The sequence below is a fragment of the Pseudopodoces humilis genome, chromosome 1 (assembly GCF_049639895.1).
Source record: "Pseudopodoces humilis isolate 2021_Gansu_Grassland_sample_001 chromosome 1, ASM4963989v1, whole genome shotgun sequence".
Lineage (NCBI taxonomy): Eukaryota > Metazoa > Chordata > Aves > Passeriformes > Paridae > Pseudopodoces > Pseudopodoces humilis.
Genome location: NC_142200.1, coordinates 98414141 through 98440808, shown reverse-complemented (window position 1 = coordinate 98440808; position 26668 = coordinate 98414141). Strand labels below are relative to the sequence as shown.

The 26668-nt window shown below is 38.1% G+C and overlaps 1 protein-coding gene across 3 annotated transcripts in view; it reads right to left on the bottom strand.

The window, feature by feature from the left end:
• Window positions 1–26668, bottom strand: part of POU6F2 (POU class 6 homeobox 2) — a 308170-nt gene that overhangs the window by 90687 nt on the left and 190815 nt on the right. For all 3 annotated transcript variants that reach the window (XM_088060556.1, XM_088060564.1, XM_088060566.1), the window contains one exon: window positions 3357–3667. In XM_088060556.1, coding sequence (XP_087916682.1) covers window positions 3357–3667 — 311 coding nt within the window. The remainder of the gene's footprint in view (window positions 1–3356; window positions 3668–26668) is intronic.

Sequence of the window (26668 nt, the reverse complement as noted above, 5' to 3'; positions counted from 1 at the left end):
AACAGTGACCTTGGTTCTGCAGTGTTTGGCTTTTACCAGTGTAAATCTGGAGCATCTTCATTAATGTTAGCAAAAAATTCATATCCTGGAACCAAAAGGGAGGTTTTACGTCTTTCTACACAATCATTAAAAGATCCCATAAAAAGTAGTTTTGTAACTACAATCCAGCCCACTGAATCATATAAAGAATAGTGATAAAATTAAAGCAGAGTATTACAGAATAATCTGACAAGAATAATTCTGAGACTTTTAGCTGGTGTATACTGCACCGGCATTATTAATTTCTGATCAGCTAGCAAAGTACCTCACCCAGGTATACCTAAGCAAGTGACTTTCATTTAATTTGCCTTCTGAAGGACATGACAGCATCTGTACATTTTGAGATGTAATTGCTGTTATCCTTCAGTTTTTTGAAACAAACACAATCATCCTCCTGAATTACTGACTTTCCGTGACAATTTTTTGAGGTTGTGTTTTTTTAAACTAATATCTTTCAGACAGATCCTGAATAATGTAAGAGGATAAAGCCCACATGAAAAAAGTCAAGAATTCAGAAATAAAATTTTAGCTGTCAAACTTTAACTTAGTTGTTCTTTATTCCCTTAATATTCTTCAAACAAAATCCATTTCACTCTAGTTCATAAAGAACATTACCCTAGAGGACATAATACCTCTGACTTTTGTTTTAGGTTGATTTTTAAGTTGGAACATTGGACATCTAAAAAATCCACATTCTAAGCTGCTATTATGAGGAACTTCTGCCAAACATGTGCTCCCATCTTTTCTTGTTTGTTTTTTTTTTTTAAACTGCCTGCGTGAAAGGAAATAATTTCACATCCAACCCTCAGGATGGATGTACAAGGGTAAAGCAGCCTTTCTCTGTGGGATTTAGAATGGAAAGACAAGTTTCATGGAGGAGATCTTACCACTGCTCTGATTTAGAAAAGTACCCAGACAACCATATACAAAATACAACATCACTTCCTCTGGAAATAAATCTGCGTGTCATTTATTTGTATATAAATGTGTCAGAATTCCTGGTAACATGACAGAGCATGCTTCAAGATTTAATTACTTTTAGGGAAGCTTGAGCAATACTACACTTGCTGTAGAAATGCTGTAGAGATGGCTAGAAGGCCAAAGTAATGATCCTACACACAACACTTAAGGCAAGGGCTGAAGTAGTGTGGTCAGTTCTGGCTTCTCTCCTGATTGTCAGTACATAGCATATTTCTATCTGTGAACAAACTTCGGGATTTCATGGTAATTTAAATGGTGGGGATCAGAGAGGAAAGACCATTAAAACTACTTATCCCACAATTTATTAGCAAGTTTTTAGTGCTGAGCCAGAGCTAACACCTTCTAACACTTCTAACACCTTCTAACACTTCTAACGCTTCTAATTCCTTCACTACTGTTCTGAAAGTATCCCAGTCATGCAACTGGCTGAGCTCAGCCCAGGGGAAATGCCAGCCCTCTCATACTGGTGTATTTCATTGAATGTAATCCCAGTTCCTAAAACGCTCAAGGGATAGTGTTTGAACTAAAAACACCTCAGAGCACTTGGCTCCCTTCTGTCACTTCTGTTGAGTCTGCCACATCCAGACTGCCTTCAGATGGGTAGTTGTGAGCATAAGGATGCTAAAGAGAGAGGTATGCCAAGGTATCTGTGTAGAAGTACTGTCATTGGCACCTACCAGGAAAGGCTTTACTTACTTTTATTTTACTTTTGAAAATTAGGGAAACTAACAGTTGAAAGCACCTGTAGATCACAGACGAGACTGGAACTACTCACATTCATCTGATTTACTTTGGGACCAAAGGCTTAACAAGAGTTAAGACCTCAGGTCCAGTGTTAGTACAACCCTCTTGAGCTATGTTGTCTGAGATAACCCCACTTCTTCCCTACTCCAACTCTAATTTTTATGTGTGCATTTCCTTTGTTTGTAGAACTTAATGACTTTTGAAGCACAATATTTAGCAGGCAGTTTTAGGAAAATATATACAGTTAGTGTGCATATATTACAGCTGTACCAAAACAATAAAATATAGCAGAAGCTCCCCTGAAAATATCTGTGTCTCTGTATGTCAATAATCTGCATACAAAAAAGCCCCAAAGCACCCAAAGCATGATAGATTGGGCATTAAGTGATGCATATGTAGTCCTTAAGACAATACAGGGAAGCTTTGGAAACATTATTTTCCACTCTAAGAAAAAGTTCAGCAAGCAAGGACACATCTCTTGCAGATTTTTAAATCTATTATCTAAACCATTTAAAAAATCAGATTTGATGCAATTTAGTTGAAGCTCAGATTAATGCAGGTTTAACTGACCACATGCAAGAAAAGCTTCTTATAAACCAATTCCCTTAATTGTCTAAAAAAGGATTGTTTAATTATTAAGCTAATACAGTTTTATTTCTGCATGAAATGGATCCAAATCCATCAGTGTGGGTAAAACATTCTAAGTGGTGTCTCAAAATTTAGAGACTGAAGTTGAGAGAGACTTTTCTGGTTTCTAAGTTCAGTTTCACTGCCTATGAGTGAATGGAGAATGAGACTCCAGTCACTTCACAGCCTACCCTCGTGTTTGGAATCGCACTACCTATGGGTACAGTCAAAGCTGTTCTTGCACAATGTGAATGTAGCACGACACATGTAGTGCAAGAACACCCAACTCTAAGAACATAGGACCACTGGACCAGAGCTTCCTGATTTCTGCCCAGGACTTCTAAGATGGGCAGGGCTGAGCATCAGTATGGATGAGGTAGCTGTTGGTCCATTAAAAAATAACCATGTAATTGGAGTGAGCATCTATGAATGACATTAACTAGCATCCTTAGTTTTGGATTCTATACTAAGAGCCTTAGCAGAATTATATTATTAGCAGGATAAAAATTAGGACTGTGATTTCAAGAGGAGAGGTAACACATCCATCCCTTGCACATGTCTATCAACAGAAGCTGACAGTCAGGATCATCTCCTAATGAAATGTTAATATAGTTATCCTCTTAAGTTATGATAAAGGGTGACTGCTGGGCAATTGCCATTTGTGAATGTCACATGATGAATCTGTGGAAAAAAATTAGAGAGTTTTCTATGGGTTTTACAATATTGACTTTAAAAGCAAAAGACCTTTACTCTTCAGGAAGCAGCATCCTAGAACCATCATTAGGTATGCTTTTATGGTTTATCAGGCCTTTTAGATGTTTTAAGCTGAATGCCCATAAGGATTGAGTAATACAAGGTGGAATTTCTCAGCCTGTGTGTTCAGAAGGCAAAACCTTCACTTGGTTTCCCCTTGCAGTGAAAGAATGCACATGCTGACCTTTAGGGGTTTGTATGTAGCGTCCTACCTGCAGTGGATTTGGTGAAGTAAGAGGAGATGGAAGGCCATGCCCTGGTGACTGGCTGGGTTTCTGAGGGGAGCTGGAGGACTGTGAGGCTGGAGGTGGTTGGCTCTGGCTCTGGGACTGTGTTTGAGTCTGCTGTGGTGGTGCTGATGGCTGTGGCTGTGATTGCTGAGTCTGCTGGGTTGGCTGTGGAGTCTGTGCCTGCTGAGCTTGCTGCTGCTGCTGCTGGCTTTGCTGCTGCTGCTGCTGTTGATGATGCTGGAGCTGCTGAAGATGCTGAAGTTGTTGAAGCTGGGAGTTCAGGGATGAGGTAGCTGTGAATTGAAGAGAGGGAAGGGAATTATACAAGTTTCAGTAATACCTGCTATGTTAAAGGTATTCTGGATAAAATTCTGGTTGTTACATTGAGGGGCACACTGCTTTCTGAGGACAGCTGGCCCTAGATTTCAGGATGTGGGAAGAAATTGTCCCCATCAATAGTAGCCTGTGGTTCTGCCTGTATAATTCTGTGATAAAGAGCCAGACTTCCCTGGAGGCAATGAAAGCAAAACTTTGAAAGGGCTAGGGGATGCCCCTAGGATCCCCACAGGATGGGGCTCAGAGCTGACCAGGATTCATTGCTCAGACAAGATTACCAGTGAAGAAAATGGGAATTTTATCTGCCTAGAGAAGAGAGGAACAGATTGTCACTGTACTTGTAAGTATAGCAAGATCTCATAACATGAACCAGTGCTTTTATATAAAGGAGGAGAGAGCCATAGTCATAAAATAAAGGATACTCTGAAAAGAACTTTGTCGTGTCATTATGCAGTAGGTATCAGGAAATAAAACATTCAGCTGTGAAATTTCTTGTGCAATGTCTAGGGAGCAAAAAATACCTAATAAAATGTGTGTGTCTCTGAAATAAGAACTGCTCCTTATAATTCACATCTAAAAGCTATAAATTCCTTCTTGCAACTTGCACTGCTCACTTGCTCCTGATAGTTAAGGTCTGTTGTGTTTACTAGCATATGCTTCAAACGTGATGTTTGGAAATGCATGGCTTACATCAACCTGCTGGCACAGAGGAGCAAACTTTATTTCCCAGAGACACTTTCAAACTGACTAGGACATTCATTAAATTCAGGAAGACAGGAAGTGTGTCATAGGGATGTCACTAAAGAAGAACAAATTTAAGCAGCAGCAAGAGCATCACAGAAGACTGATGCTTTCTGGGATTATGTCCAGAATAAGTCACCTCGGTCTCCAGCCATACCCATGTTAATCAACATCTTAAGAATTGAATTAGTTAGCTATAAGATCCCAAGGGAAACAGCTTGCAAGGTCATTATGATATTTTCCACTCTGTATACTGCTTTGCCAGCACCACCCTGTATTATAATTTCTATCCACAAAAACAAAAGTAAACTGGGAATGAATTAAATTTGTTATTTTTAAAATGGCACTCAGATTTAATGGCCAGAAACTCTGTTGACCAAGTTATTTGTGGACTGGCAGATAAAGCCAAGTCATCTCCACTTTCTTTTCATGCTGACGTCCCTATTTCAGCTTTCTAGATGTCTATGCCTTGAGGCTGAACCTCAGGTCTTGGTGCGACTTATGAAATCAATGAGCCATAAACTGGAATAAGAAAAAGAAAAAGAAAAGAAAACGGAGAAAGATGAGGCAGAAAGGGTAAGCCAGAAAAGGATGTAAGACGGAAAAGTATAAGACTTGATAAGAAGAGCTGTTGGCTCTCCATTCCCATGCTCATAGCTGCTCTAAATTTTCTTTCAACAGATGCAGGAATCAAACTAGAAATATGCCTTAACAAGAATTATACCCACGTGTATGTGACTTCAACAAAGAATCCTAATAACACAAAGGAGGACTGATAACACCAATATGTTTCTATCAAGAAAGTTACTCAAAGAAATTTTGTGTTTCAACACAAAGCAGAGTAACAGTCAAATTAAGAACATACATAGTATCTCATGCACAAGAATATCACCCTAGAGAAGTAAGGGAACAGTCCCACCAGTTCCCTAATGAGAATTTGTACCTAAATGCCACGAAGTCAACAGGGTAGTGAGTGGCAATAAAATCCAAGGCATATGAGAACAAAGAAGGTGTGTATACAAGAAAGCAACTGCACAGATGAATTAATGATTCATAGCATGAATCATCTCAGATGGCAAGGAAAACCATTCACCAATTCTATCTGTAGGGATGTACATAGAGGCAGAAAGACCCGTACCATTCCCATGAGGAAAAAAGAAATCTAGACCAGCTCCTTCTATAGTGTAGGCCATTTCTTTACCTGTGATAGCTTAGCAGACTGCATGATCCACTGATAACCAGAACCAAGACTTCAAACTGACCCTTACTGCATCCACAGACTCCAATATAGAAATTAATTAAATGACATCCCACAGAAGCATAACTTCTAATCCACATGGCTCATGGGGAGGAATGAGGGACTGTTTTATGTTGTATGTACACAATTGGACAGGAGGAGACAAAACCTTCTCTAGGACTAGAAAAGCTTTGCTTTCAGTACTGCTCAGTGTCTCAGTACTACTTAAATGTTGGTGAATTCAGGAAGATTGATATGTCTACCATTCACTTCTGTACTGGAAATGAAAACATTTTTTCCTGGGGTAGAAGACATTCCCTGAAGGATAATCTGATTAATGGAGAGTAGTTACTTCATGGAAAATTTTCTGAGTTTATTGCTAGCAACTGCAGAAAATTATTCAAGTAACTTGTGTTTTCAAGTAATTCCTTTAAAAAGCCCCTCTGAAGCCCATCATCATGCTGAGCTATAAATTGCATTGAAGTGTCTTAGAGAGGTATGATTGTTTAACAGGCTGTTGCTAAACAAACAGATAGGGAATTGGAAGAAGGACTGTTAGATCAGACAAGGTGTTCTGAAAACCACAGAGTAGGTGTACCGTGAAGGTGGGTTTAGGGCTCAGGATCATGCCTGCAGTCTGATGCTCGTGCTGCCAGGTTGTACTGCCTCTCACAATGTGTGTAACGTCCACAGCAGGGGTTGTGTCATATTATTGTTTGCAATCAAATCCAATCCAACTCCCAGAGCTTGCTTGCATAGCTCATCCATTATAAATCGTATACCTGTCTAGCATTTGTCACTTTCTGCAGAGCTCAGAGCCTGATGGAATTTCAGGTGGTACAACAGTGCTATGTCTGCATGTATAAAAGATAACATGCACTGCCTACCTCACAGGAATCTTTTTTATGACTTACTGGCTAACAGCTGGGTAAAACTTTGACATATTTTAGTGAAAAGTGCTACTTTCACAATTGCATTCAAGAATTAAAAAGGCTTGCAAAGAATTGCAGAAAGTTCTCTCTATAGTTAAAAAGGTCAACATAAAGTACATCACTTTAAAAGAGAGACACAACTAAAAATGTATGCCAGCTATGAAAAACTGAGGAAATTCCACAAAAGATGACATTTCAACTCTCCCTAAAAAAATACATGTTGAATATATACCAGGTATCCAAGAAGATGGCAAATATAACTAATATCTATGAAGAAACAATGGCGTGAGGGGTTTTAAAACCTATGGTTCAACAGGCATCTCTTTCCATGAGATCACCCCACGGTTTATGATCCTACTTTAAGCAGATTATACTTATAGTGTCAAAGCATTTACATTAGAATACAAGGCATGGAGTTAAGTGGTGCAAATAAATGGTCAAGAGGCAGTGAAAGCAAACTTTCTGATCTCCCAGGTCATCTACTGCAATACTTGTCACAGATCTCAGGCTACTTTGTGGATTAGAGAAAGTTATGACCTAAGGTACATACTCCTCCTTGATTTTCTTTGGGGGGTACCTTAGGCATAGTGTTGCCATGCATTCACAATATTCACACAAAATATGTCATTTCATATTCTATTCCTCTGCTGGTTACCTGCACAGGAAACTGAAATGAAATGAAAATGCCCTTCTGCCAAGTAGAGTGTTACAATGGGGAAAATTCACCTCTGAGGCAGCCATGCTGAAAGAAGCAGTCTGATCCATGACAGGGGGATGACTGAAGCTTTGTCATAGTGGGCAAACTGAAGAGGCTTTATTTCCCAAGCCTGATTAACAGAAAATAGTAGCAATTGTCTGATGCTCCTGACTAACATATTGTGACATAAGTAGGTGAATATCCCTGGTTATGCTTTATGTTAAAACATACATTTTAATGTTTAATCGTGATTCTCCAAAAAGCAAGGAAGATAAGTATGCTCACAAATGTTTATATAATGAAAACAATTTAAAATTAGGACTCCTTTTTCACCTTTCCTTCACAATGTAAACTCAGATTCTTAAGACCTCTACAGTGCTTGGCAGAAGATCAAATTAATATTCAGGGATTCAAATTGCATCTAGAATCTGCTCTTGTGGATAAGCTTCACATAATGTCTGATTTATTTTATTAATGTTTTGTGCATGTTTGTTTCTGTGTAAAGAGGAAGGAGGGGTAGGAGGAATAAGAAAAAAATTTTAGCTTACAAACCATTGTGCTACTCTAGCTTCTCTCCTCCTATTTACGTAATTGCACAGTTGTTCTTCAGTGCCTTGATACAATGTACAATGGACTAAAAAGAAGAAAATCATACATTAAACCTTTTCCTATTTGACTGAGCACAGAATTTGACTCTTGCCATTTCAAGGGCTTAATGCCTTTTTCCACTTCCCCAGTAATGGAGAATGGATTTGCATTGCCTTAAACTGAAAAGTGTAACTAACTTAAGCATCTGGGCTTGAGTTTGAGCTGACATGGCTCGCTTTTTTTTCCACCCTGTTGTTTCTCTTTTAATGAGGCTTATGCCTTTCTTTTCTTTGAAACAGATTTCTAAAGATTGAATACACACACTGAACAATCTAATGCAAGCCCATGTTTACATTCTCTCCCTCCTGGGTAATGAGGGGTAGGTTAGCCAAATACCCGTGTTTTTCCATATGCTCGGATTTTCTTTTTGAGAGTGAAATGCGAGTTCTGTTAAATATGTTAGCATCCTCTTTGTGAAAAAAAAAATCCCTGAAGGGTTGGACTTGTGGCTGAAGAGATTAGTAATGGGATACAGAGCATGTTATTTCTAAACCACTGGTTCAAACTCAGCCTAGGTCAATATAGGGAACAAAAGTCATTGTACTTTAATGGTGCTTTTGCATGTTTTCTACCATACAGAAGATGTATGAATGTATAGAAGTCGTATTCACACACAGATATCCACAGAGAGCCTGTCTGCATTGGAAGAAAATTGCCACGCAGTCAAGGTAATAAATTGTGTAATTTAATAAGTGATGGTCTCAAAACATCTAATGAGGAAGATCAAAAAGACTATGGTCTTGAATGGTTTCAATTGACATCTTTATTTGCACTTTCAGCAGAGAGGCTAAGAATGGAAAGAGTATACATTTCAAGTCATCTCCTTGTTCCTAAAGGTGATCCCTCAAAGTTACAGCTGCAAAACACAGATGGGGTTATGGGGAGAAACTTTCATTGCCAATAGTCCTCTGCACCAATTGTCCAGATAAACAGAGGACTTCACTTTCTGGCGTTGTCACATCCAGCATCATTCATGAGCACTAAATGCACTTTAAAGAATGTAGAGAATAAAAAGGGAGTATTAAGAATAAAGCCATCATAAGTTATATGGTGCCTGTGGTGTCTACATTTTGATGAGTACTGGAGCTTCCCTGAAAAATGATCCACTGCATTAAATAAATCTGACATTTTGTTTTCCTTACCAAACTTTAAAATGCAGAACAATCCACTAAAATCTTAAGAAATAAAAAAGAAAAAAAAAAGAAAGAAGAAAAGTAAGAAAAGTTCTAAGGTGGAGAGCTTGACTAAGTATCAGGATAAGTATATTTAGAATAATTCCCATTTTAAGATAATGTAGGGGCTATTTTCCTCTAGTTTATGACAACACTGTAAAGTGAATAAAGTTCCCTGAGTGTATTGTAAAAATTGCATTAACCTATTTAAAATGCCCAAAGGCAAGAACATGCTGGAGAAATTAGACTTTAATAAGCCATTTGCTTTCTCAGTTCAAATGGGACCTTAGGTATCCTATTGTACCAATGGTTGAAATGTTAACTGGAGTTAGGGTGTCGTCAAGACACAGGGGATCAATCAGGATGACTTGTCTTGGGATTCTCCTTCAAAGACAGGCAATTAAGCATAGCATGACAACACTGTAATTGTTTGAATGCCAAAGTCTGTGTGTCAAACAAGTAATATAGATACGGTAAATTCTTAAATTTTACCAGCCTTTTTTTTTTTTTTCCTGCAAACACGACTCACAGATCAAGTGTAGGATCTTACAATTATGTCTTTATGCCAGATAAAAGCAGTTTTCTGATTACGGAGTGCAGAGCCAGTCCCAGATTGTCTAAGAATAGAACAGAACATGAATTTGAGTGGCATGGTACTCCTACAGAGTGGATTTCCAAACCATATTGAGCCTATAACAATGTTCCTGTGGACCAGAATTTAAGATAACCTCCTAATTTGTGGGAAAAATTCTTCAGGACTCATTAGCAAGAAACTAATTGACAGTGAAAAGATTATCATTTAAAGGCCAACAGAACCCAGTGTAAGATTTCACAGCTGAAAGGATATGACAGGGAATGGATGAATGACACATAGAAATTAACTTTGAAACAACAATCTGCTGACTCAGAGAACAATGACCTTGATTTATAATGGACATAAGAGAAAATCTGTGCATTCTCTGCACATACAACCTTTAATGAGAGGAACTGCAGCTTATCTTTTCTCTCCTTTACTCTTTCAGATGCTCTATCATTGATGGGGACCATAATTTCAATGGCACTTATGCAGACTGTTTGACATACTCAAAGTAGCAATACTTGTAGAGAAAGCAGTGCAACAACATACAGCCCCAGAAGCCTTGGAAAAGGTTGTGCAGAATCCTGTCTTACAGTTCAGAGAGTCCCAGTCCACCAGGTATCCTGCCATTTCTCCTGACAGCCTATGTGAGGCTTTGGGGCAGAGTCTCATGGAGAGGAGCTTGTTGAACTGCTTGGTGGTTTCAGAGTGATTTTGCATTCTTTCAGATAATAGATCTGCAGTTGCATCTTCTATAATTGTTTATGTTAAATGGATCTTTGGACAAAGAAATATGTATCCAGTTGTAGCTTCTGGAATTGTTCTTTGAAGATTGGGAAGCATAACTAAAAGTGAAATAACTATAAGTGAAATGTACTGGGTATTTTGTACACGTGTGTGTTTTTTGTTTTGTTTTTTTTTTATTAATAACACAATCAAATAGCAGATCAAAATGTTTGTGGTTTAAAAGGTTGGTCTGTAGGCTGAGTTTGTGAAAGTGTCCTGGGAATGGCATAGGAAAATGTCACATTCTCCCAGCCTCAGGCTACAGTGTCCAGCAGGTGACTTTGTATGAGTGTTAGCTTTCGTGTCTCAGATGCTCATTGTAACCATGTTTCTATCAATCTTCACTTCCAGTCTTTTCTGAAAGAAAAAGACCTGAAACTCTGTATTCTAAGAACTCTAAGAGTCAAGCACCTGTAAATTCTGTTCTTTGTGTATGAATTCCAGCCAAAGAAGTTAGTTGAACAGCAGTGAGAAGAGGCCATGGAATGACTCAGAAAACAGCAACATATACAATGTAAGGAGAAAGGGAAAAAAAAAGCAGTGCAATCCACTTCTTCTCTTTACAATCAATAAAACTACAACAGCAACTACAAGAACCAGGTGCAAAAATGGCAGTTCTACCTTGCTGCACACAAATTCTCTGCTGGAGCAGTGACTTGAGCTTCAACCTTGTTAACAGACCCTGTTTTTCTCAATACAGCCTTGAACTTCTGCTTTTCCCTAGACATGAAAAATTAAAAATAGCAGTAACCGGATAAAAAACATGGGGGAGAATACAAAGCAGAACAAAACACATGGCTGCAATGCTCCCAGTCCCTGAAGTAGGGACTGAATGCCTCTCCTCACCAGTGGGCACACAAATGCAGTACCATGTTGAATGTGGTATTCTTCGCCAGGCGCAGAAGAATAAAATGGACTAAAAAGCTTTGTCTGAGTCACAAGGGGCATTGCTTTAATAGCTGTGGTCCAGAAACAATCTTGAGCACAGGTTGGTGAGGAGATGCTGTGCTAGGTACTGTAACATCACTGTGTGAGCAGAAGATAGAGGTGCTCTTTCTTTAGATGAAGGATCAGTGTTTCTCTAAACTATGCAACTACCTCCACACCAGAAATTATAGGAGAGCAGGGAGAACTTTAATTTGGTGATCTGTCATATAACAAGCTATTCCTGAAGGTATGTACCACCACCAAGGTACCCAATATTTGCCTAGAGTTGACTCACAGTAGCAATATTTTGCCATCTTTAAGAATCTTCCATGATTTTTATCATATGCCATGCATAATTAATAACACTGCATTTAGTTATGTGCATTTCAAAACATATCATAGTATCTATAGCTGTTTTCTTTTATATTATATTTAAGCTGACTACAGGTCAGTTTGAGGCAATCTGCCTATATCCCTTCTTCTAGTTTATTTTACTTGTGGAGAGATTCAAAACAAAGTTAAACAATAGGGAAGAAATGGTTTTAGACTGTGCAGTTGGTATTTGGCACAGATGGACTGACTGCTCAGTTTTAGTTTGCAGTAAGATGAAAGTGTCTGAACATGAGATTTCTTTCCTGTCTCTACAGTTCATCAGCCAAACATCTTGCTGCTTCAGATGCAACTCCTAGTTTGGCTGTGCTTGGCATCTACCACCTTTGTTCAGCAACAGTGAATTAGCTGCTCTTTGGGTGCTGAACATGCTCCCATCCTCATAATTTCCTGCTCACCGAATAAATAAACAAACAACCTGGTTATTCACATACTGCTACATATTCAATTGCTCATCAGTAAAGAATTTGGGTGGGAGACTTAGGGAGAAGATTTTATAGTCAGTCCTCATCCACAGTCTGTGAAGCCAGTTACATTTCTGTTAGGATGAGCCCCATGCACAGGTGAAGAGAGTCCAGAAGATCAGCTGCATTGCACTGCCCAGTCAATGCACTGTACACTTCATGGCTTCCAAAAGCACATAGAAAACCCGATGCTGTTTGATAATTTGTACGTTTTTGTACACTGAAAAGTAGCAGTTAATAGCAGTCCTTTAAACAAACTCCATCTAGATCTTACTTTGGCTCTTAAGTTGCTTCTTCATGGTTATTAATTATTTTTAATTTGAAAGGAACATACAGACATTAATAAAAGAACTCTCACTTGAATAATGCATTTATTTTCATGGAGCTGGAGTACCCAGTTATAGAAAGGAGAACAAAATCCAAAGGATGTAAAGGAAGACTTTTCAATTGGCAAAAAAATATACTCAAAAATGAGTCACTATTTATGTACACATATTCATTCTGAACAGAATATTGGCAGCCTTTTGATGCAGTAACTAGCTAATACCTTATTACCCTTATCAATGAAAATACTTGTTTATCCAGACCAGCTAATGTAAGAAAAGCTGAATTTGGTTGCTAATCTGTGATTCTCCAAAAAAACTAACATGAAGCTAGTCTTTGCCTTCCTTAAAACATCACTGCCCTAATTTTAACATTCAGAATAATGAAATATTTTAAATAAGAGTTTGAGTCTCATCAGCTGCATTAGCTATACCAAATATCAATAATACTACAAAACATTACCAACACATTAAGGCTGTTATACATATTAAATACACCTGCTATTAATGGTACTCTTTTTAGAATTATAGAAGAATCCTCCAGAATTTGCTCTAAATATATAGAAAATTCATAAGAGAATGTGTTCTAACAGGTATATTTTATTCATCCTATAAAAACATACTGGCAGTGATGTATCTGGGTTGTGTGAAGTTTCCAAGCAACAACTACAATTTTCTTTTAAAATTTTCTTCTGTTATATTTTATATTTTCATAAAATAATGCAAAAGCTATTTCAAACTGTAGAGAATTAAGCAAATTTTGATGCGAATGAAAATACTGGTCATAATGTGAATTTGATTGCTAATGTATAGCCACAGATAATGATGTTTGGGGGTGGAGGGCAAGAGGAGAGAATGCTGTTCACAAATTCCCTTGTTTTTGAAATTAGTTAATTTCTCATCCTCTTGCAAAAGCCCACTGACTAGTGTAGGTAGAATTTCCATACCATTACTGGGCACTAACTTCAATGCCAATTAAATACAGATGAGCTTGTTTAAAAAAGGTGTAATTTCATGAAAAGCCTGGACCATTCAACAGCACAAAACAAAGAAATACATGTCAGTGCCTATACAAGATCTAGCTTTTTGCTTAAATTAACTTCTAATTTAAAAAGTTAGTGGAAAAAACACTGAGCAAGTGGGATGAACTTTCTGTCATGGCAACCCTGAGAACAAAAGTTGGCACAGTTAGTGCACATGGAAATCTGAAACCACTACTTTAGATTTGTTTTGCCAAGTTTTAACTAAGTAGATACAAAGACTGTTCCTTTCATTTTCAGTGCCAGGGATTTTGTCTTTACTCTGTTGATTTTAATAGCTCGCTCAGAAGCTTGGAAATAAATGTTTCTTCCATCATCAATTTAAAACTTTTCCATTTGCCAACTATGAGTGTTTTTTCTACTGTGTGTTTTCAATGAAGCCGAAATTAATATGGGTCCCTTTGATTTTCCATCCAAGTGCCAGGGAGCATGGGACAAACAATTTTTCCATCTCCATCCTTGAGGCAGAGCCAGGTCCAGCATCACATAACCACAACACTACTCCTTTTCTCCCTTCTTCCCACAGTCTTCAAAAATATGACTGGTTTTGGACTCATATTTATCTAAAGTCTGCCTGGAAAGACCAGCTCTACAGAGGTCCTCCAGCCTTCTATAGGCTATGGCAACTCCTACAGCCATCATCTTCAGTGGCTCAACCACTGTTCTCCTCATGCAGAACCTTCTCTTTGTGCACATATGGCCCCAAAATCTTTGCTTCTCTACCAGCTGTAGACACGTTTACTTCTTTGTTGCTTATGGAATCCAGCAATCCTCACCTTTGAACAGGGAACTGAATCAAATGCAAATCTGGCTCAACATTGTCAGAAAATAATACTATATATGTAATTGTGAAAAAAAGCTGTGCAAAAGTTGTGTAAATTCCTGCATTTATTTTTTCAGGAATGTATAGGGATGTTTTTTGCCAATAGCTACTTAATCATTAGAGCTTTTGAGAACTGTATGAGGAAATAGCTAAAAAGGTAAGAACCATAAGTGAAGGCTAGTGTTCTGTAAGCAATCATCCAGCGCAAAAGATCTCATTAAGAGGTTTGCAGCATACACTGGTGACTGTTTTATGTATTTGAATTATGGATCACATGGATTTTCAACTCATAAAGAAACTAATGCCAGGAAAGCATCGTACGTTTCAAAGTTTTACACTGGAAAATTAAGAGTGGAAGCCAAGAACATAAGACCTCTGATATTTCTGAATCAACACCGGTCCACAGACCAGTACAGACAAAACCAGAAATAATTTCCTTTTTATATTTTTAATGCAGCAGTATTCTTAAATAGATTAATTCTAGAATCTCTTAATCATCTCTCACAGTGAAATGACATCTGACCTCATGCAAAATATCTTCAGCTAGGAACTTTGCTGGTTTAACTGATGCCACAATGATTTTCAGACTTGATCACAATATATCTGCAAAATAGAAAAGCTTTAGATGTCTGCATGATTCTGTCACTTTTTTTCAGCTGCAACTGGGAGTGGCCTTTTTGCTGTGTACTGTCTAATGTGTGTCTTGTAGACCTGCATCTCACTTGACTGAGAGGACTCAGAGTTCCCCCTGTCAACAGCCCTGAGAAGACCACAGGGAAAATGTGAGAGGCACCACCTGCATCTTGTGCCAGCGTGGGTATGAATACAGAGCACATGCCACAGAGCAGCTCTCTCCTGATGAAATTCAGAAGAATGCCATTGGCTTATGTACTGATATGCAACTTTAATTTTCCCACAGAACACTTTAATCAGAAACCACTTTCATAATTTGTAAACACTGCCAAATGTTTGATTCTAGGCTGTTTAAGAGATCAGACCTTTGGGTAGAAAAATAAAATAAATAACAATCATACCATCAAACAAAGAAAGCAGTTATAAATAATTAAATATGCTGCACTGACACATATTATTCCCATCTGGATGCTGTGCTTCCACAATATAAAGCACAGCTTTCCTAATTAGGAAAAAAAAAATAATTTAAAAACATCCTGTATGACAGAACAAGTCAGATCAGAAAAATGGACTTATGACTGACTGTCACACACGTGAAAATCAGCACCTGAGAATCCACTTCCTACTTCTGAACCTATCAGACCTACACCACCTTGGGCACAGGAGTTAATCTCACTGCCTCACTTTCCTGTTCTATAAAGGAAAAAGAGGGATAATAAACTTCACTTCCCTAACCACAGGAAGCTAATTTAGTGAAACGCAGCAATTTAGCAACGTGTGCTAAAATCCTCAAAAAGAAGGGGGTCAAAGATACACAAAATTTTATTTCCCCATGGAGAACATTGTAACACCTACATGGTCTTAAGATAGATGATTTAAAAGCAGCCATTGTTTGGTCTTACTTTTTGATAATATCTGGGTAATGCTTTTATTCCCAGCAGCTCATAGAAGTTTTTGAGATCTACAACAAGCATTACGTCTTTTAAGACGAACTCTCAGCTGAAGCACATTTTAGGCCCTTATCTCACACTGGATTGAAAGGATGCCTCAGAATGAACACCAGCCCCAGATTTTCTGGAAGATTAATACTTAAATTTCACTGCACACCTCTGTGAGCACCTCTATAATCAGAGACACACCAATGGAACTAGCTAAACTAAACTAGGTAATGATAATAACAAAAAAAAAATCCAAAAGAAAATCCCACCAACAAAGCATCAAAGATAATAAAGTGCAGGAAGCTAGGCCACAGAAACAAGAGGATGACAAAAGACAATAAAGAAAGGAAAACAAATTAAAGGGCGATAACTATAGGATCCCAGTGGGCTTGTTATATGAATAGTCTGCAGGCAACCACATCCTGCTGCTGCTATGCTTCATAAATTCTATCATCTTGTTAAGAAGCTGAAGACTACTGACCTCACTTCCTCTGCTAATAAGACTTTGTGCTGCTTTGTGCCTAGACTTTTATGATGCTTATGAAATTTGAGCCATTGTGTGAGCCTCCTTCCTTCTTACACCAATGATCAACAAATCTTACCAATGATTAATGCCTCCAAAATTACAGAAGGACAGATGGGAAATGAAGACTCCTCTCCCTCTTTTGTGCAACATTCCCTTCTTTCCCTCTTCCTAAACCCTTGTAAAATATTTTTCAGACTCTCAGGACCAGTGATGCTGAGACTTGCTTGGTTTCTGAATATAGTAAAATTAATCATAGCAATAAAACAAGAAATCTGAGTAGATTTTAAGATGTTCACATATATAGGGATGACATTTATACATGCCTGAAAGACCTTCATGCATTATAAAGCCTGTACAGGCAATATTCAGCCATTTTGTCCTGAGAGAACACATAACAAGTGTCGAAAGGCCAAAAAGAGAGCAGTCACAAAGGTGTTTTGGAAATACTCTCCAAACACAAAACCTACATAGGCTGTGTACACAAAAGCTCTCCTTATTGGAGCTTAAAACAGGAGAAAACAACTACTCTTCTTAGCACTTATTTTTGAAGAGCAAAATATACAAAGGCAGCTGAGACAAGGTCCACCCCAACTGGCTACTCATGATCATGATCATGATCACGAAAAATCCAGAGAAAGGCAAGCCTGTGACTTGTCCTGTTCATATTTTGTATCATTTTCTTCCCAGTCTAAAAAGGTACAAGACAAATCAAGGCAGTCACCAAAAAAAATAGGGAAGGCTTGTCTGTCAGCTGCCTACAGCTTTGAGAGTTCAGTAATGTAAGTATGTGCCAAGGATGTACCTTTAAAATTTTACAGAATGCAAACTTAAAAAAAAATGATCAGCCATTATTTCCTATGAGTATCTCCACAGAAATCACTGGCACAGGGAAAAAAAAAGTACCAAAAACCAAACCCTCATAGATGCTTTCTTTTCCCACAGACATCCTCTTAGCCTTAAAAGACCCCTAATGGTCACCTCTTGCAGCTGGTGGATTACATTACATATGTCCTTGCTGAGTAAGCTTACCTTTAGTATCTCAAAACAAAATTGCTGCAAATAAAAATATACAAATCAACACAGCTGACAAGGACAGTAAGACCAAACTCTTCTTCAGGTTTCAGAGAGCAATGAGGACGGTCATGGAATTTGTATTTCTGAAACAATGAGGAAAATGCAGCCTTTAGTTACATAGTTCTTAGAGCTCTATGTCTTTTGGATATGACTTTCTCTTTGCTTCAGTTGTGCTGCTAATGCTGCTCAGTGCTTGCTTTGCCACCCTTAATAGACAACACAGCAGACATCCACTGTCTAGACTTCCTGTTCTTTCCAATCAGGAAGGTATGCAAATTCTTAGTAGAGTATACCGCAATAAAACTTCAAATAAAACAGTCAAAACCAAACCAAAATGAAATACAAGTCAAAATATCCTAGTTTCTTCCTGCCTTTTTCATAGCTCCTACATGGGATCAAATATCATCTTTATTGTGTTGTCACTCTTATATGTAAAAAAATATATTCAAAGCCAGCTTATATTTAACAATTTCATTATTCTCTTCTCTACAGGACATAAGATGACATTAGGACCCTGCTGAGTGTTCTCAGACAGATCCAATCTGTTCTGCCTTGCACAGACCAGTGACCAACTTGACTGACATTCCAGAATGGCCCTGTGGAGCATTAGGTGCCACCACCAGCTGTTCCACGTGTCTCTGTTCCAGGGACACTGCAGAGTGTACACAACACTTACAGCTGGAGGAGGGTGCACAGGGAAGGAAGGAAGTGGCGGAAGGAAGTGGCGGAAGGAAGGAAGGAAGGAAGTGGCGGAAGGAAGTGGCAGAAGGAAGTGGCGGAAGGAAGTGGCGGAAGGAAGTGGCGGAAGGAAGGAAGGAAGGAAGGAAGGAAGGAAGGAAGGAAGGAAGGAAGGAAGGAAGGAAGGAAGGAAGGAAGGAAGGAAGGAAGGAAGGAAGGAAGGAAGGAAGGAAGGAAGGAAGGAAGGAAGGAAGGAAGGAAGGAAGGAAGGAAGGAAGGAAGGAAGGAAGGAAGGAAGGAAGGAAGGAAGGAAGGAAGGAAGGAAGTGTCAGAAGGAAGGAAGGAAGTGGCGGAAGGAAGTGGCAGAAGGAAGTGGCGGAAGGAAGTGGCAGAAGGAAGTGGCGGAAGGAAGGAAGTGGCGGAAGGAAGTGGCGGAAGGAAGGAAGTGGCGGAAGGAAGGAAGTGGCGGAAGGAAGGAAGTGGTGGAAGGAAGTGGCGGAAGGAAGTGGCGGAAGGAAGTGGCGGAAGGAAGGAAGTGGCGGAAGGAAGGAAGTGGCGGAAGGAAAGAAGGAAGTGGCGGAAGTGGCGGAAGTGGCGGAAGGAAGTGGCGGAAGTGGCGGAAGTGGCGGAAGTGGCGGAAGTGGCGGAAGTGGTGGAAGGAAGGAAGGAAGTGGCGGAAGGAAGGAAGGAAGTGGCGGAAGGAAGGAAGTGGCGGAAGGAAGGAAGGAAGGAAGGAAGGAAGGAAGGAAGGAAGGAAGGAAGGAAGGAAGGAAGGAAGGAAGGAAGGAAGGAAGGAAGGAAGGAAGGAAGGAAGGAAGGAAGGAAGGAAGGAAGGAAGGAAGGAAGGGATTGTAAAGATCCAGCGTCAAATGTGAGTGGCACAGCTATAATTCTTTATGAAGGAGCAGGTAAGATTGATTGTCAAGGGTCAAAAGGCTAGGTCAAACTCTGCTCATTCATCAGCAGAATGTCATTTTTGTTTTCCCTGTCACCAGATAGCTTTAAAAAAATTGCAACTCCTTCCTCATTATCTAGGACTTGGGTCCCTTCCTGCCATCCAGTATTAATGAAATCTGCTTCAAGCCTGGCCTTCATTTTTGAGGTTCTTCTTCATGTAATTCTTCTCTTTCTTAAGTACTACAGACTGAGGACAATTTTAAAGATTGCTTTCTCACACCTAGTAGTTGGAAAATTGCTTCTACAGTGAGAATGGCTTGAAAACATACATGCAGTATAAATGTCTGAATGAACAAAAGTGTAACTAAATCATAGCAAGTCCAAAGCCTACACAATGATGGTATTGAATCATGGTTAGATCTCTGAAACTGATATGGAATTGTTAAAAAACAACATGATAATATATTTTGAAATAATTTATGAAAACCCCACCACTACACTTTTTTGTAATAATTACTGGCTATGCACCACTGGAATAACATTAATACTGAAATTATCCATCAATTTACTGTGAATATGATTTATATGTGCTGATTCAGGTAAAAATATTGCAAATAATTACCTTTAAAAAGTTAAACATCTAAATTAATTGAAGTTAAATGACACCTCTATTGTAATGTTTCAGCTGGATTGAAATGGGATGTCATCCAAAGGATGCTTCCTGAAATAAAACCATTTTGTGTCAAAGGTAAGTTTAGGTGGAGTTATCCTCTTTTGCATTTAGATAAAGACAATACTTATGTGTTTATTCAGTGCTTTTCACAAAGGGATCTCAGGGTAAATGACACAAATAATTAAACCTCCTCTAAAGACTATCCCTATGAGAACTACCTCTGTGTTTACAGGAACAGAATCAGGAACCATGTGGTGACAGAATGAGATGATTTTCTAAATTAATTTTCCATAAACACATTACTGAAAAGGGTGGCTTAAGTATGCTAACTGATTGACATAATACCTCTTTTTATCTATACAAATGACCTTTTGAAATATTTATAATTGTTCTTGGGCAAAAAACATCCTGAAATTCTGTCCTAAATTGGCATAGAGTAACATTTCACACAAGTCTAATTTCCTTGCACAAACAAATGTGGTGGCTTCTGTGAAACTATCTGTGCTAATGGCATCTCAGACAGGAAATTCAAAATGTTTCATGGAAATGATCAGTTTTAACTGTGGAGAACAGATAAAAAGAAATGATAGCTCAAAAAAAAAGGTTTCAAAATGTTTTGTTTACTCTCCATTTGCAGCTTGGGAGAGCTGTTTCCAGGCCTGGCTGCTGCAGAAACACAAGCTAGTGTCTGTTTGTTTCCAGCCACAGACAGAGGATAATACCCATTTTAAGTGTACAGAATTCAACTCACAGAAAAGTGATTCACAAAATTATTTAAAATAGGCACAAGAGGCACAAGGTGAAAGTAATTAGTTAATCCAAACCCTGAAAGCACCTGGCTCTCCTGTGATATTCAAAAGCCAATGGTGATGTTTGAAACAGAACAATTTTTAGAAACTTCTGGTATTTTTTGAGCTGACTGGGTTTTCAGGGCATACAAAATGATGTATTTTCAAAATGTTAGCCAGGAAAAGTCGGTTTTGATAAAATTATAGGAAATTTCAACAAGATAAAAGAAGGACAGTGAAGGGAAATAAAGAGAAAAAAAACATTCATATACAAAGCTAAGTTTTCCTTCAGGATGATTTTTCACTCCAAGGTTCCAGTAGCAACCAAGTTTGACTTTTGAAGTTTGAGGTCAGATGAGAATGACAATAATTAGAATTTGAATAGAGGGCTTGTCATTAAAATAATTTTGTTTAGAGCACTGTGTTTGACTGTACATTACTTGTCTAGCCATATGGCAATGTGGACACTATTCTGCATGCGTGTTGCTGTGTATCAGCTTAAAACATGGAGTACTCTACATCACTAATGTGGGAAGCAGAACTAAGAGATCAGTCCCAGTATGCAGATAAAAGTAATTGTAAAACAGAGTTGGGCTGTGTCTAGGAGAGCCTGTGTTTATTATGTAAAATGACTGATTATATTAAGCCAGCTGGGTTGTGCATGGGACCTTGTTCGCTGAAATATTAATAGATAACATTTAGCTAAACAGTACAACAGTACCCTGATAGTGTGCTGAGAACTGTCACCTTAAACACACTTTACTTCCTGCAATTAATATTAATTTGGTAGTTGTTACCAAACTGCCATGCTTTCACCTGAGAAGTAACAGACTTCTCTACTACCTGCAGCTCTTAGAAATTACACAAATTTTTTTTTTTTTTTTGTTTTCTTTTTGCTACATCTAGCAGAGAACCTGAGGAGGCAGCAAGTCCTTTATAACTCAGGCAGGAGCAGAGAGCATGGTTAGGTCCCTGTGGATATAACACAGGCAGCTGCTCTCTTCAATAGTCTGGAAACAACACAGATTGTCAAGCACTACTTCCAGGTGTGGTGAAACACAAAGTTTCAGCTCCATAAGTGCATTGTTCCCCTCAATGAGCTGAGGAACATTTGATAATTGCACAGAACACAATAACAAATGCTGCATATTTTGTGAAGAAGACAAAATGTTACATGAGCCTTCACACCTGCAGAAAGTCTTTTCACCTATAGCACTTTCACTTACTTTTTTCTTCATACATTAAACTTTCCCCTTTGCTCCTTCCTTTCACAAAAAAATACCTTTTTAATTTTCTTTTGTTTATATTTTTTTCTCCCTCTGTTTCCTTTTATTCTAAGGTTCTTCAGGGATCCCTGTGTGGATTTTCTGGTGGCCATCAGACAGCACCTTTACAACTCTCTTTGCATGAAACAAAACTACGTAAGTGAAAAGCAGTCAAACTTCTCTCAATTTTGGCAACAGCAGTTTGAGAGCTGTCCACTGAGTTGAATTTTTTTTTTAATAAAAAATCTATGCTCTTTTCCATGTTATTCAATGTGTCAGTTTTATAAGGAGACCGTGAGCTAAATTTTATTCTCATTTGTTTGAGGACTCTTCCATGGTTTTTAGTCTTTCAGTTGTTATATACTGAAGGAGAAAACAGTAGTAAGCTGCTCTATCTTTGTACAGGATATTAGAAAACCTTCTCACTATTGCTTTAATCAGACACTAATGACACTTCTCCTATGGCCTTCTCTGCCTGCCTGGTTCTTACATGTAATTTTTAATACTGATGTTCATGTAACTTAAACCCATTTCTAAGCCAACTTTTACTCACAGAAATTTGTCCTCTCACCTCCAATTTCTTTCTTTTGCTGTTTTCTGCAGTATTATGATCATGATAACAGCTTTGCTATTGTGACATGAACAACATTTCTCTGACTGAATTTGTTCTTCTGCTTAGCTGTGTGTCAATTCCAAAGTTTTCAGATCCATGTAACACAAAATATCATCACTTTTCCCTGTCATTAGAGTCTTATGCCAAGCCTGTTTTCTAAGTGGTTGGGTACATTTTCCCCCCATCTGCATATGCCATCCCATCTGATCCCCAATCCTGCTTCATATCTCACACATGATGTGGATTTCTACTTTAAGAATTTTTTGAGGTTTTGAACCTTAATATATTGACTGAACTGAACTGTATTCAGTTGCTTAAGGCTAGCATTGTCTTCATGAAATTTATATTAACCTGCCACTCTGGCAATCTTATAGCTCCCTCCAATCATTACCTGGCCTTGATACTACCTGTATGTCCCCCTCTAATCTCCTGTGATGAACTCCATGGAAAACAGATGAAATTACATATATGTTCTGATCATGATGATTTATCTTTTTCAAACCTCCCTTCCTTCTGTGGCTGTGCCTCCTAAAACTCTACACCATGAATTATGCAAATAACCCCCAAACTGGATTTTCTAAAGAATCAAGCAACCAACAAGCATGGACTTTGCAAGATAGAAGAGAAGGGTCTATAAGGCTATAGTGAGAGCCATTAAAATAAACATGTGCTGTGAGCAACAAGCAATATAGGGATATTATTTATTTGACATCAAAAGAGGCCAGGGTTAGGCAAACCCAACAAAATGAAAATATTGTCCCTGAAAATGAGGTGTTTAACAATTTGTTCTCAAATTGACTTTGAAAAAACTCTATGTGTATAATCAACAACTGGTGAACTCAAGAGTTCTTCCACCTACTTCAGAGTGAAAATCAGCATATAAAAATTAAAAGATCACAAGGGGTATTCCCACTTCAATTTGTTGCTGCCCCTAGGATTTTTTTCTGTCATTATGTGACTACTATCTATGTGTGAGAGAACAAGCAGAATGTAAGGTAGTGAACAACAAGGCAGAAGACCATGAATATCGCTTAATTGCATTCTAACATAATTTCTAGCCCTGAATTTAAAGGTCTCTAAATACTCAAACTGTGAGCTAGATGATGCAATTATCACTTGAGCGTAATTCCTATTCACTGAAAGAAATTTGCCTGAGTAAGGACTGTAAGAACTTAGAGGCTTCCCCTGTTACAAGATTATTCTTTATGCCTCACATGTATCCTGAGTAGATGGGGCAGACAGCTACATAAAAAATCATTTAAAGAAAGATCATGGACAGATACAATTTCTTAGCATTGGGACGTAGGGCTTTATAAGAACTTTAATCAGAGAGTTGTGCATTGTATGATTTTGTTGCTTTCATTTTCACACTAAATGGAGATTTAATATGACTACTTCCATTTGTCACAAATGCGCATAAACGAGGCTGAAGGATTAATATGCAGAGACCTGATATAGATTTCTTCAACAGGAAACTTTGCATTTCTGTGGTAGTAGCAATACTGCTATTTTAAGAAATGAGGGTCAAATTAAATATTTAGTCCTGTAATAGCGTTGCCAACAATGTCAGTAAATTTATGAACAGTTTATAATTTTAACTGTCCTTTAGACAATGGGTTATATGTGCATTAAAGTGGTCATAATAACCTGTCAGTAAACATCTGTAGCCCACTCATAGGAAAAAAAAATGTTTTGAAGTTCAGCAACTCACTTATGTACTAGCAGAACAGTTTCTCCGGTGAAGTGGTACAGCCCACCCCTCCAGAAAACAATTTCATTTTGACCTGATGCGCTAACTGAGATTTTAAGACTTCTTTCTTTTAATTTCCAGAATTCCTTTTCAGAATTCACCAAATACCACTCTAAACATACAGTCATTGAGTAGAAAATTGCCTGCTCTTGCCCTTAGATCTCTCCCCTAGAGAAATAAACAGCTACTCATCTTTGACATAGAAGTCTTAGTCTCCTAAGTCATAGGAGACTAAACTCAGTAGTGTGCAGAAAGTGAGAGGCTTTCCAAATACTTTTGGAGACAGGATTCAACAACCTAAAGCCTCCTAGTCAGTGCATTAGCTACAACTTCTTCAGGATTTGTACATCTTCATGCTCTCTTCTACCCTTCAGATCTGCTCTCCCTCCTGCTGCAGTAAGCTACTTTTTGTAGGATCAGGCCCACCACACTGCTCCTGCGTTTGATCTCAGCAAGCAGAATAGTTTTCAGGCCTGAGCCCTCCCATGCCATCACCTAGCAGAGTATTGAAATCTCAAATATTATCCATCAGTCAGTTATTCCTAGTGCTACTTGTCCCTGCTGGCAGGGTCACAGCACCAGCAAGGTCAGCAACAATCTAAAGTACAATGTTCACTCACTAAAGCAGAGCCTTCCCCTCTTACTGGCTTAAGAAATTCAGCAAATGGGAGTGAAAGCATTCAGCTTTGAACACTTTGAACATTCTGCAGTGAGATGTCACTTGCTGAGACATTAGAAAAGAATACTTTTCTCACACACAGGCACACCAGCTAATTGATGTTTACCTTTGAGAGGAAGAATTGCCTACATTTACCCAGACCATTACACAAAGTGGATTAAAACAAACACACAGCAGGTCTGCTGATGCCTTATTTCAAAGGCAGTATTCATGCTGTGGTCAAGGCAAGCCCAAAGAAGGTGACTCCAGTATCCCTGCCTAACAAGCATTCTCTCTCATGCCAGCAAATTAAAGATTACTTTCTTCCAATTCAGCAAAAATGAGGTGAACTTAATTTTGCCTAGGCAGTGCCTCTGCAAGTGTCAATGAGTATTTAAACTGAGCATTTAGACATTTAAGGCTGAGTGCTTTCCTTTCTTTAAAAATCCCAAACAAATCCAACTTGAAACAGCCACTGATGGAGACCCATTGAGGACAGCTAGAACCAGCTAAATATGCATGGACAGTTACATAAAGCCAAGTTCAGGTGAGGATCCTTCTCTCGAACTTCAGATAAAAGTTTATAATGTTGGGGGAAAAAAAGACTGTTCTTGATTCCAGCCCCATATTTAATGCCTCCAGAATTAAGACCTGTGTTTTCTTAAGACTTCAGCTATTCAATCCACATTGGCAGTACAAATTTGGCTACTCTGTCTCTAATTTACTAAGTTTATTGGTAAAGTCATTATACACATATCCTGGATATAAAAACATTCAAATCCCCCACATCTCTACTATGTTTAAACAGACTACTTCTAAATTATGGATGTTAAGCAACATTCTGGATGGATCCTTAAATACTTCAATTACGAAGAAAAAAACCCCTTAATTCTACTGAAGCTAAACTTCATTCTCAATATGTTATATAAAAATTCCTGTTCCTTTGGTTAAATGCTCCTTTTATTCTTATTTTTTTTCCTGTATTGTGCTTTAAGTACATATTCTTTAAGTTATCTGGGGTGATTTCTAAACATTTTCATGTTACATTTAATTTAGAACGTTTTTTCATTTGTATATGGTTTAGAGTCTTAAATCTTATTATCTTGTATTTAACTACAACAAATTTTATCCTCCAGTGAAGTGCTCAGTAATACAGTTCTGGATAGGGATGGGGAAAGGAGTAAGAAAAATAATCTCTTGTAACAATTACTTGCTTTGAGTGAACTCTAAATTCAAACCTCTGAAGTATACCTGTTATTGTATACCTGTTATTATTATTATTTTGTATCAATCAACTATTAATTATCAATTATTAATTAAATTTTTATTATAAATTATGTAAATATAAACCCCTTAGCATATTCAGTAAGAGACGAAAATCACTTGATTAAACATTAGCAAAAAATAGGTTTTAATGCAACATTTTACAAAAATTTTAATATTGTTTAGGTTTGGTTTTTCCTTTCAGAACTGACTTTATTCAATACAAAACTTTTAATTAAGGGTGCTCTCCAACTAGATATCGTTGGCACACAGACTTCTGTACGGCATGTTATCTGTTGATCAGAACTATATCTATGTGTGCAAGACAGCTATCAGAACAATTATAGACAGGCCATGGCAAGAGACAGTGAAATAAAATGTTTTCATAATTAAAAAGAAGAATTATCAATAGTTCCTCTAAAATCAGGACAAAGTGGAGTGTTAA